Below are 10,817 nucleotides of genomic sequence, written 5' to 3' on the forward strand. Positions count from 1 at the left end.
AACGTTCGGCTGGTTGACTGGAACAGTGCTACTATTATTATTATTATTATTATTATTATTATTATTGTTAATTGGCATCTATTATTTTTTATATTTTAAATAAAAAAATTTAGAATTTTTTTAAATTTTGTATGAGTTTTGAATATAATTTTGAGTTGTATGTTTGGTTATGAGTTGTAAATTTTTATATCAAATATCATATGTCACATCACAAAATTATCTACTCAATTCAGAACTCTTTTCAAAACACATTCACCAAACAAATTTTTCACACTCAAATCATAATTCTAAAATTTATAAATTCAAAATACACTTTTATTCTCAAATCATATTTAAAAAATTTTACCCAACGTAATCTTAGATATGCTTGTAAAGTTAATTAATATATAAGATTAAAGAGCATAGAAGAAATTTTCATATTTCTATTTTAATAAACTCTTTAAAAAAGTAAAGAAGTAAAAATTAGCACCAAAAAAAAAAAAAAAACAACCAAAAAAAAAAAACAATTGAATGAGTTGGCAATGCAGGTAGACATTTAATTGCCTTTTCCATTACAGCTGCAACAACCACCACCACCACACCAAAAATGGATAAAAAGTATAAAAGGTAAATTAGAATTGAACATTATATTATAAAAATAAATAAATAGATAATAAAAAAGTACAATAATTAAACATTTGGAATGGGGCAGCAGCCTTGACTTCCTTGAACGAGATACAGAGAGAGAGAAAGAGCCTTCGTCTTCGTTATTATTATACGATCTTATCGTAAAGTAAACCGCGTTACAGAGAGAGAGAGAGAGAGAAAGAGCGGGGGGAGAGAGAGAGAGAGAGAGATTTTCAATTTCTATCCCTGGTACACTGCTAGGGTTTTTGACGGTGGTTTCCACCGGAACTCCGCCATACGCCGCCGTATGAAATAAAAGAACCGGCGGGCCATGTGTTGTAGCCCAATTACCAATGCATTGGTGGCAAACTCCCTTCTCTTCTTCCTCAGCTTCACATTCACCTTCATCTTCATCTTCAACTTCACCTTCATCCACGAAGCGTCATTCCGATGATAGTGCTTTGAAAAACAAGATATTCTCCTTTCGCAGCCGAGTCTTCCGCTCCAATCAGCCCCGCCTCACGCGCTCCAGTAGGCTTCGCTACCCTACCAAGGACCACCCTGACCTCCTATGGCGCTCTCCCAGCGTTCAGAATCAGTCCTCCTCCTCCTCCTCCTCTGTTGTTCCTCAGCCTTTGCCTCTTCCTGAATTGGCCGTGTTGCTCCGCCATGACGCCTCGCCTCGTAACCTCAGCTCCAGCCCCGTCAATGTTCCTCTTCCATCGCCCAAAGAGCGGCTGAGCAGCGGCGGAGAGGACACAGAAAGAGAAAGAGACGGTTTGACCGTTGATACAAATGAATATGGAGTCTCGCCCACCTCTGGATCTGGCAGGTAAAAAAAAATCGAAATTGATTCAGAATTCAATAATTATCGTATGTATGTACTCATTGAAATCTGCATTTATGGAACTATAAATTTATTGATATTCATTTACAAATGTTTATGCAATTCATAACTTTTTCAATTTGCTGGTTGGAGTTGACATTTTAGGTCAAAATTATATCTTGAACAATTTTTGAGCTTTTCTTCTCTGTGTGTGTGTGTGTGTGTTGTGGTAAGAAGAATCCAGTGAACCTCTCTCTTCATGATGCACAAATTTACGTTTTAGTTTTGTTTGGGATAAAAGATTTCCAATGTGCCTACGGCTCTTGTATTGTTTGGGGGAAAAAAAAAAATCATTCTGGGTGATCTTTATTTAAATTCTTCGTTCTGGTGATTGTAGTTTATTTTTTTATTATTCATTTGCTATTTGAAAGACTTCGTCTTGAGTTGTTGCACCATTGGGATTCATTTTGTAGAGAATGTTATAGATTCTGATTCAATTGGTTTATGATATTATCTATGTTTTCAGTACATTTCCTTTCCATGACTCGCGGAAAAATAAGGACCACGCCGACACTCGGTCTGGGAAGTCTCCTCAAGAATTGAATTGTATGGAAAGATTTCAATTCAACTACGGTTTCAACATACCCATTAGTGCTCCGACTAGTCCTTACTCAAGTCCTACACGGAGCCCTCACAGATGTGCTGGGGATAATATTACATCTCATTGTATGTCTCCTCAAGTATTTCAAATGTGGTCTGCACCAGAGATGCCCCCTTTAGATTTGAATCTAGGTCTTGAGTTTTCTCATCAGATATTGTCCCCTGAGAAAACTGCATTTAGCGTCGATAGTTCGCCTCTCCATAGTCCAAGATTAAGTCCTCGCCAGAGCTCCAGAATTCCTAGTGGACCCCCATCACCATTGCATAAGAAATTATCTGTCGATACCCATTCAGTACGGCGTGATAGTAATGCTCAGGCCGTTGTTCATCCCCTTCCTCTTCCTCCCGGAGCCACTTCACCTTCGAAGCCGTCTCCGATTCCTCAAGCTACAGCTAAACCAGAGGTAATGCCAATAAAATCTCAATGGCAAAAGGGAAAGCTTATTGGGCGTGGTACATTTGGAAGTGTCTATGTTGCCTCTAACAGGTAGTAAAAGTTCCCTTATTTTTTATTTTTTAATTTTTATGCAGGTTGTTTCTGCAGCACTAAATACTAATGATATTCTTTTTTCTCAATAGAGAAACTGGAGCTCTATGTGCGATGAAAGAAGTTGAATTATTTTTTGATGATCCAAAATCTGCAGAGAGTATAAAACAATTAGAGCAGGTTGGTTTCCCATTATTTATTATATTTTCTTACTTTTAGTATATTTATGATTTATACTCTATCATGTTGAACATTTTTTTTTCCCTGTATTTTGATAGATATTTCACAATGATCTCATATATCACGGTGTGTATATTTAATACCATTACATGACAAGCTTTTTGGACAACAAAAATGAGAAATGTTACTACTGCAATTATAATTAATGGAGTGATGAATTAAATGTTTCAGTAGTTTTTCATCCCATCAAGTAATAGAAAAGATCATGACTTATCAAAGAAAAGTAATAGAATAGATCATATCAGTATGTAGAGAAGTCCTTTGTTTTTGTTATGACTTCATTACATCAAGAATAGAAGGGGAAACAGTGCCTTCAAATAAATGACATATGTGCTTTAAGCTAAGTAAGTGTTATCAAGTGTTTTGAGAGTAGAATGGAGGAAGTGCATCTACTCTTATAGTAGAATTAGGCGTGTTAGAATTGCTTGATGACTGCATGCAATGCAGACCCATTCTTGTAACTGCCACCTGAAATGTGCTGCAGTGTCTGTTCTGCAACGAGTGATGAAAAAGAAAGGATTTATTGTTGGTAAATCCACCAATCTTAATCATTCCATTTCTTCTCAATCTGATGGTTTAATATTTTGTATTTATTGGATGCAAATTAATCATTTAGTTGGTTAAATTTGGCTGTAAATTATAAGTTATATGCGGTTTGCTTTCGTGGAGATCATGTCCGCTTCCCATTGGTTTTTCATTATCTCTTTTAAGAATACATGCAGATAAAACATCTTAAATGAGTTGTGTGATTCTCTTCTGATTCAACCATAATAGTTAGTCTTATTCAGAGAATTAGAATCAATTTTTTTGTATGTATTTGTTAATTGCTGTTTGCTCTAACATGCTTTCCCAACTTTACAGGAAATTAAAGTTCTCAGCCAGCTAAAGCATCCAAACATCGTGGAGTATTATGGTAGTGAAATAGTGAGTAATTTTCCTGTAATGTTGCACATTTTGGTGCCCTTGTTTATGCTCAGCATTTGTCTGCATAGATGGTTTTGGTTACTTAATGAGAATTCAAAATCATGCTCATGCAGATTGGAGACCGGTTTTACATATATCTGGAATATGTTCATCCTGGTTCAATTAATACATATATCCGTGAACATTGTGGAGCAATTACAGAATCTGTTGTGCGCAATTTTACTCGCCATATTCTCTCTGGTTTAGCTTACTTGCATAGCACAAAGACAATTCACAGGTAATGATTTATGTGTGGTTATTTGATGAATCAATTTTAAAGTTGGTTGGACAAATTCTGTTTGGTGAAAATGGCTATGCATTCTGTGTTGCATCTGTCTTGAGATAAAGTATATCATGTTTTTTGATATTATTTAGAGTAACATGTCTGGCATGCCAAGTTTGACAGTGGTTTCATTTATAGGGACATCAAAGGGGCTAATTTACTTGTTGATGCATGTGGGGTCGTCAAACTTGCTGACTTTGGGATGGCTAAACATGTAAGTTATGAAACTTTCCAATATCTAGTACACACACATATATGGTTTAATTGAACAAGTAGCAATTCCTATGTGTAGAAAAGTATATCCAAGCATGCATATAAATACACTAAGCTTTTGTGTCTTCTCGAATGCTGCCTCACGTGCTTAGTCCTTTCCTCCTGGACATTTTGTACTGGGTCAATGGGTCATGCCTGTAATTTTCTCCATGTTGCTTGATATTTAATACATTTCTTGATATACATTGTTGGACACAAATTTAAGTGGGAGATCATTACTGAAGTGTCTCAACAGTTCCCTATTTTGGAATGGAAGAATTGTGTAGGGTTAATTGGTTGCATTAGTTAAAACAGCATAATTAAAAGGGCAGTTTTCTCTGTTTTCGACTTGGTGTTGACAATCACTTTTTCTCTCATATGCATCTATTCAATTACAACAAAATATCAAATCATCTCAAACTCCAAAACTCCAAAACTCCTTTCAAAATATACAACCAAACAAACCAAAAAAATTTCTAAACTCTCTCCCCAATTTTTTTTTTTGAAATCTCTCTCAAAAGCAAACCAAACACACCTTTATGTTTTTAATAAATATTTTGTATTTGGAATGGTGTATTCATCTTGGCACTTGGAAATATTGAAATTTTTGTCCAGAGTATTTAAGAAATATCCTTAGTGTTCTTGAATGAAGCCCTCACCTCGTCTCGTCTCGTCTCCTCGTGCTTAGGCCTTAGGAGGCCATGTCGCCTCGGTTTGCCTTTTGCCTTAAAAAACACTGCACGCACGGACACAAACAACTAAACACATCAAGTAATGTGGCTACAATGTTTGTTAACATTGGGACTATTCAATTCGAAGCTTCATATTGACACATGGAGTGCATGAATTCCAATTGCTGTTTGCAAATTGCCTTGGATTATGATCGTTAGTTAGTATTCAACCTTATGTGAATTAATTTTGAACGGTGTACCCAGTGCACGAAACTTCCGCTTAAGCGGGGTCTGGGGAAGGGTTGATGTACGCAGCCTTACCCCCGCAAACAGAGAAGCTGTTTCCGTGACTCAAACCCGTGACTATTAGGTCATTAAGGGCTTGTTACGTTCAATACTTTGTATTTCTTTCTTATGGGTCATGGCCTATCTTTTACTCATTCAGTTCTAAATTTTATTAGGTACTAGAATGTTTGCATGATGATTGATGATAAATGTGTACTTACAAAACAAACAAAAAAACAAAAAAGATAACTGTGTCAACAACATTTGCAAAAATTTTGCTTGAGATCTGGAATTTTATGTTTACACATAAATAACACTTGGATTTTCTGCAAGTACAAGTCTCTAACAGATAACCAACCGGGGTTAGCCTGTTGGCCAAAAACCCCAGCACCTCACTGCAAGGCCAGGGGTTTCCCCACTTGTGTGTGGGTCCATTCCCCACTCATATTTGTTGAATGTCTTTCTCTCCCACTTTGGTAGTTGTACATATTTGTAATTACCTTCAGATGTATCAATTAAAAACACTCTATTAAACGATGATTCACCATTGAAAAGCCTGCTCGGTGGGTAGTGGTTTTGATATCTTCAATTAATTTTATTTTTTTTATAGAAAAAAAAAAGGGGTAATAGAGGGTATGTGCAGAACATTCCTGTAAGAGGACTGTGCAAACATTGGTATAGTGGTTTCTCTTTTTGTCTGCCTCTCTCTTATTATTATTCTTCTCTTTGTGGAAAGAAGAATTGAACTTTTGAACCCATGAATCCACGTGTTGACAAATGCCTTTACCCTGCACTGACATTCGACAGTGTAGTGAACCATGACCACTTATTAACAGTTTATTGGTTGAGTGAGCCTCAATTTTTTGAAAGTGTTTAAAAACCTTATTAGCAACTTGTACAAACAAACTGACTAGAAGCTAATTATGACTCCTCATGGGATGTTTTTTCTTGGTGGCAATTCATTGTTATGGTTATCATTGTTGCTGTAGTTGTGGTCATTCAGATTCACCTATTGTGCATTTTTAATGTTTTCTGTGATTGGAGTTAAAATTTGGTTTGTTATGCAGCTTGCTGGTCCAGCATCTAGTCTTTCCTTAAAGGGTAGTCCTTACTGGATGGCTCCTGAGGTACCTTCCTGCTCTAACATCAAAATTTTTAAGGTTACACCCTACGTCCTTCATTCCCAAGCCTAACATCGTTGTCTTTCCTGCAGCTCTTACAATCTGTAATGCAGAAAGATACTAGTTCTGATCTTGCTCTAGCTGTTGATATTTGGAGTTTGGGTTGTACTATTATTGAAATGCTGAATGGGAAACCTCCTTGGAGTGAGTATGAAGGGGTAAGCTTTTAACATTGCTTAATAGGCTTATTTGTCATGACCTCTATTTTGCTGGGGCACTAAAAGTAAATGGAGTTTTCAAATATGTCATTTATGTCAAATTATTCTGGTTGGCTTCTCGTTATCTTTACTTGTTTCTCTTGTATGTTGCATCTTAGATCCCAGTTGTACATTTCCTACTGTCACTTATGCCAAATGGACTGTCACTTATTCCGAATGGCTCTGTCCTTCAGTTATTGGACAGAAATCCAAATTCTTACCTAAATTGTGCATTATTGTTTTAAAATACTTCCTTTCTCTACTGGTGTTATATGTGAAGCATGATATGGATTTATTATCTTCTTGGATATGTCTTTCTATGGCTTGGTGGAGTTGCATAAAAGATACTATATTGTATTTGACTTGTATATTCTCTCTAGAATGCCAATATTCAACACCATTCTTCACATTTTTCACGATTATTCATCTACCTTCAATTTTTATGATCCTATCTTATCTTTTCCTTCCCTTTCTTCTCTATAGATATCAAACTACCTTGTCTTGATTATTACCCTGCATTACACTTCCTTTCTTTATCTACTTTTTGTCATTGGCACGCATATACTGGCTGTATATTTCTCAATATATTAAACTTTTTACAGTTTTACTGGATTTTTTGCTGACATTCCATGGTATTTTACAGCCACAGAGAGAGAGAGAGAGAGAGAGAGAGAGAGAGAGAGAGTCTTACTCCGATCATATGACTATCAACACTTACCAGGCTGTGTGAGCATTGCAGAGTGTTGGATCACATGAAACAATCTCAAAATAGGGAAGAGGAGTGCACAATCACATTACAAAACCTGAAAGTAGGAAGGAAGGGATAGATGAAAATTTGAACAAGAAAGATCCATAGAGACCAAAAACAAAAGGGAAAGGTTTCGTGGGTTGAGTACTTAACATTTTGACAATGTATCGTCATGTTTCTTAGGATGGAAATTTAGCATGTAGAAATCATTCATCTATGCCATATAACTATAAAGAGATTGACTAATGGGAAATGATTAAGAGATGTTAAACATGATTTCAAGAATGGAGTTCCAACAGGAGTCCAATAAAATTAGTTTATTTTTGTTCCTATGGTGACAGAAGAGGAAAAGAAATGTCTCTCTGGCATTGAGAGAAGATCAATATTAGCTATTAAGATTATTACATTATCTGCACCATCCAATGCCTCTTACATTATATCAATTCATCTCCATTTGCTGCATTATGGGAGGTTTTGTTTTGTGTTATTGCATTTTTCATTTTCTGCATTATCTGAATTTTTGTTATAGGATTGAGTAGATCATGGTCTGATATGAACTTCTAACTTCTGCCTGCAACTCCAATTTGTTTCTGCTTCTGATGGAGTCAAATTTATTACCGTATTCGTTTATTTCCTCTCTATTAATTAAGCTTCTCACAATGCCCTTATTGTAATGCAGGCTGCAGCCATGTTCAAAGTTTTAAGAGATATCCCACCCATACCTGAAACATTGTCATCTGAAGGCAAGGATTTCTTACGTCGTTGTTTTCGTAGAAATCCAGCAGAGAGGCCATCAGCTAGCATGTTATTAGAACATCCATTCTTGAAAAACTCACAGCCACTTGATGTTCCAGCTTGCACTCAAGCACTCAATGGAATGAAATTGATGGTAAATCATGACTACAATACTTCCTATTTTCACTTAATTCTCAATGATTTATACTATAACATTTGTAATTTGACAGGCTAAAGTACGATCTCCAAGAGAGCGCCCTAATTATAAACTTGAGCCGTTGCAAGTGTCTCCAAATGCACTAACCGCTAGAGCAAAACTAGCAAACAAGTAAGAGTTGCTTTCTGTGTTACCACTTCTCCATTTCCTATATTACATTACCGGACCGCCTACTTAATTGCATTCTCAATTGACATTTCTTTACTCTCTTGCATGACTTCCGGATATAGCTTCATCCACGATTCTTTTTCTCCGGTGAGAACAGCCAATCATCTTCTCATGAAACTTTCGACTTAGACAGTGGTCCCACATCATTCTCCCCATTCTACCCCCCTATGCAAACATCCCCAGCTCTATTAAAGATGGTGCCTAAAAGAATTAATGCTTGCAATGGCTTGCAGAAGGGGACTACTGCTTGTTCTTTGGGTTAGTTACACCAAGACTCCCTCAACTATTGGTGAATATCACCTTACCCCCCTCATCTATAAACCCGTACATTTTGACCCTTAAAATATATTAAAAAAAAATGTACCACTTTCACCCCTCCAGAAAGGGGGATTTGTACGCTTTTTTTTTATAATTGAGAGGGTCTATATGTATGGGTTCATAGATGAAGGAATATGATATACGTTAGTAATTGACGGGGTCTTGATATAATTAACCCTTTTCTTTTGATGTGGTTTGCTGATAATGCGGCTCAATTCAATAATTGTGTCATAGAACATTGTGGATGCGGTATTAGTGAGTTGCAGACATAGGGAGTTGCACCGGTAGGTTCTTTGCCTCGTCTTGCTTGTTGACTCGTAATGAAAGGTACGAGGCTTCTTTCTTTGTCCTGGAAGATTTCCTGGGACTTGGGATTTAGAAGCAGATTTTGTATGCTATTTTCCACATAGAGCTTCATCAAGTAAAGTTGTTCTTTGAACATATATAATCCCAGTGTAATGCTCACATTGGTGTACAATTGGAGTTGAAATGAATGTGTAGATAGTATATTTCAGAATGTTCAAGTTATCAAGTGATCTGTGCCTACTATTCATCTTTGCTTTACTAGGACTTACATTGTGTCTGTTTGGTATTAGTTTTACTTAGCTGTTTTCTTCATGAATGAACTAGCTAATGCAGGTTGAAATTACCAAGCCATATTTATGTCAATGTCTCATAGAGCAAGATGGGTTGATGACTTTTCTAGCTTTGATTCTTGCAAATAGTTGTGATTCTTCTGAACGTTTTCAGGCTATCTGCAAGTGTTGGAAATTGCTCGGTTTTGAAGTTTGTGGCCTCCTCTAGTTTGTTGTTTGTTATTCCTCATCGTCTTATGTTTGTTTTTTTTTTTAATTTCTTTTTTTATTTGCCTTTTCTTGGATTGATTATTCTTTGGTCAAGTGTTGCATCTATCTATATGTAGTGTTACTCTGTTGTATGGTTTTTTCTTGGTCTTATGTTTATATGCATTTCCTTAGATTGTTGATTGTTGATTCTTTGGTGAGGCGTCGTCTTAGGTTGATGAGCTTTTATGTTAGTTTGCGTGGTTTTTATCTACTCAAAATTTGTGATTTGATATCGACTTTTTACTTAAAACAAAATAAACACGAAGGTACATAAATGACATTATCCCAATATCTTTTGTATGAGTGGAGTTTTTTTTTTTTTTTTTTTCTTTTTCTTAATTGTAAGGAAAGTTTAATTTTGCACCAAAAACGAGGAAGACGGTAAGCATAAAGTATTGTTTGATTGAAAAAAGAAAAATTACCAATAATAAGAGGTAATTTCATAAAGTTATTACAAAGTTATGAAAAAAATTATAATTATAATTATTAATAATTATAATTATTTTTTATAACATACTGATATGAAATTTTTTCTTTAAAAAAAAAAAAAAAAAAAAGGAAGAAGAAGAAGAGAGAGGGAGAAAGCATAAAGCATATTCTTTTTCAATTTTCTACGTTGTCGCCAATCAAAAATTGATATTGCACACAAAGTCTTGGTCAGTTGGTCAATGATTGTATTCAAGTGATTTCTATATTTTTGTTTGATGTTTATCTCTTTTATTTATCTCTTTTCTATATTTATGTAAATCATAGTATAAGATGCAGCGGATGATTAATTTCAAAATTATACCTTTAAGTAGAGGTTGGAGTGAAGGATCTCGTGGATAAATCATGTGTTTCTAAAAAGTGAACAACTAATCCAGCAGTGGAGTGATACACAAATCACAGTGCAAAATGGCTTGATCGTTGTTTTTGGGAGAGAGTCAGTATATGGGAAAAACATAAAACATACGTTGTTTTTCTGATTAACCATATCCCATATCATATCAGATATATAAGATATCTATATCATCTATCTATATTAGTTGATATGATAGATATAGATATCTTGAGTGGTTATCCAAATAAATTTTGAATTCAAATTCAAACTTACATGAATAAGGTTCAAAAGGTTCAGGTTCAAAAGGCTCAAAGG

At 35.4% G+C, this 10,817-nt stretch overlaps 1 protein-coding gene across 2 annotated transcripts; it reads left to right on the forward strand.

Annotated features, from left to right (window-relative positions):
- The first annotated feature begins 628 nt into the window (after positions 1–628).
- Positions 629–9,354, forward strand: LOC114280050 (mitogen-activated protein kinase kinase kinase 5). 2 transcript variants are annotated; one of them, XR_003635452.2, is made up of 12 exons: positions 632–1,438; positions 1,959–2,579; positions 2,672–2,759; positions 3,681–3,743; positions 3,857–4,020; positions 4,204–4,279; positions 6,341–6,400; positions 6,487–6,612; positions 8,079–8,288; positions 8,365–8,462; positions 8,582–8,777; positions 9,072–9,354. XR_003635452.2 is itself a non-coding variant. In XM_028222366.2 (11 exons), exons 1-11 carry the CDS (start codon positions 960–962, stop codon positions 8,646–8,648), a joined length of 2,052 nt encoding a protein of 683 aa, XP_028078167.2. In that variant the 5' UTR covers positions 629–959; the 3' UTR covers positions 8,649–9,354. The 2 variants fall into 2 exon arrangements, 1 of the variants encoding a protein (XP_028078167.2); XM_028222366.2 differs by having other exon boundaries at positions 629–1,438; positions 8,582–9,354.
- The last annotated feature ends 1,463 nt before the right edge of the window (positions 9,355–10,817 follow it).

The sequence above is a fragment of the Camellia sinensis genome, chromosome 4, assembly GCF_055761805.1.
Source record: "Camellia sinensis isolate YWXY chromosome 4, ASM5576180v1, whole genome shotgun sequence".
Classification (NCBI taxonomy): Eukaryota; Viridiplantae; Streptophyta; class Magnoliopsida; order Ericales; family Theaceae; genus Camellia; species Camellia sinensis.

Coding starts and splice junctions, on each gene's coding strand:
- LOC114280050 (XM_028222366.2), top strand. CDS start 960: ATGCATTGGTGGCAAACTCCCTTCTCTTCTTCCTCAGCTTCACATTCA. Junction 2,580..2,671: donor GTCTATGTTGCCTCTAACAG/GTAGTAAAAGTT, acceptor TTTTCTCAATAG/AGAAACTGGAGCTCTATGTG. Junction 6,401..6,486: donor CTTACTGGATGGCTCCTGAG/GTACCTTCCTGC, acceptor TCTTTCCTGCAG/CTCTTACAATCTGTAATGCA.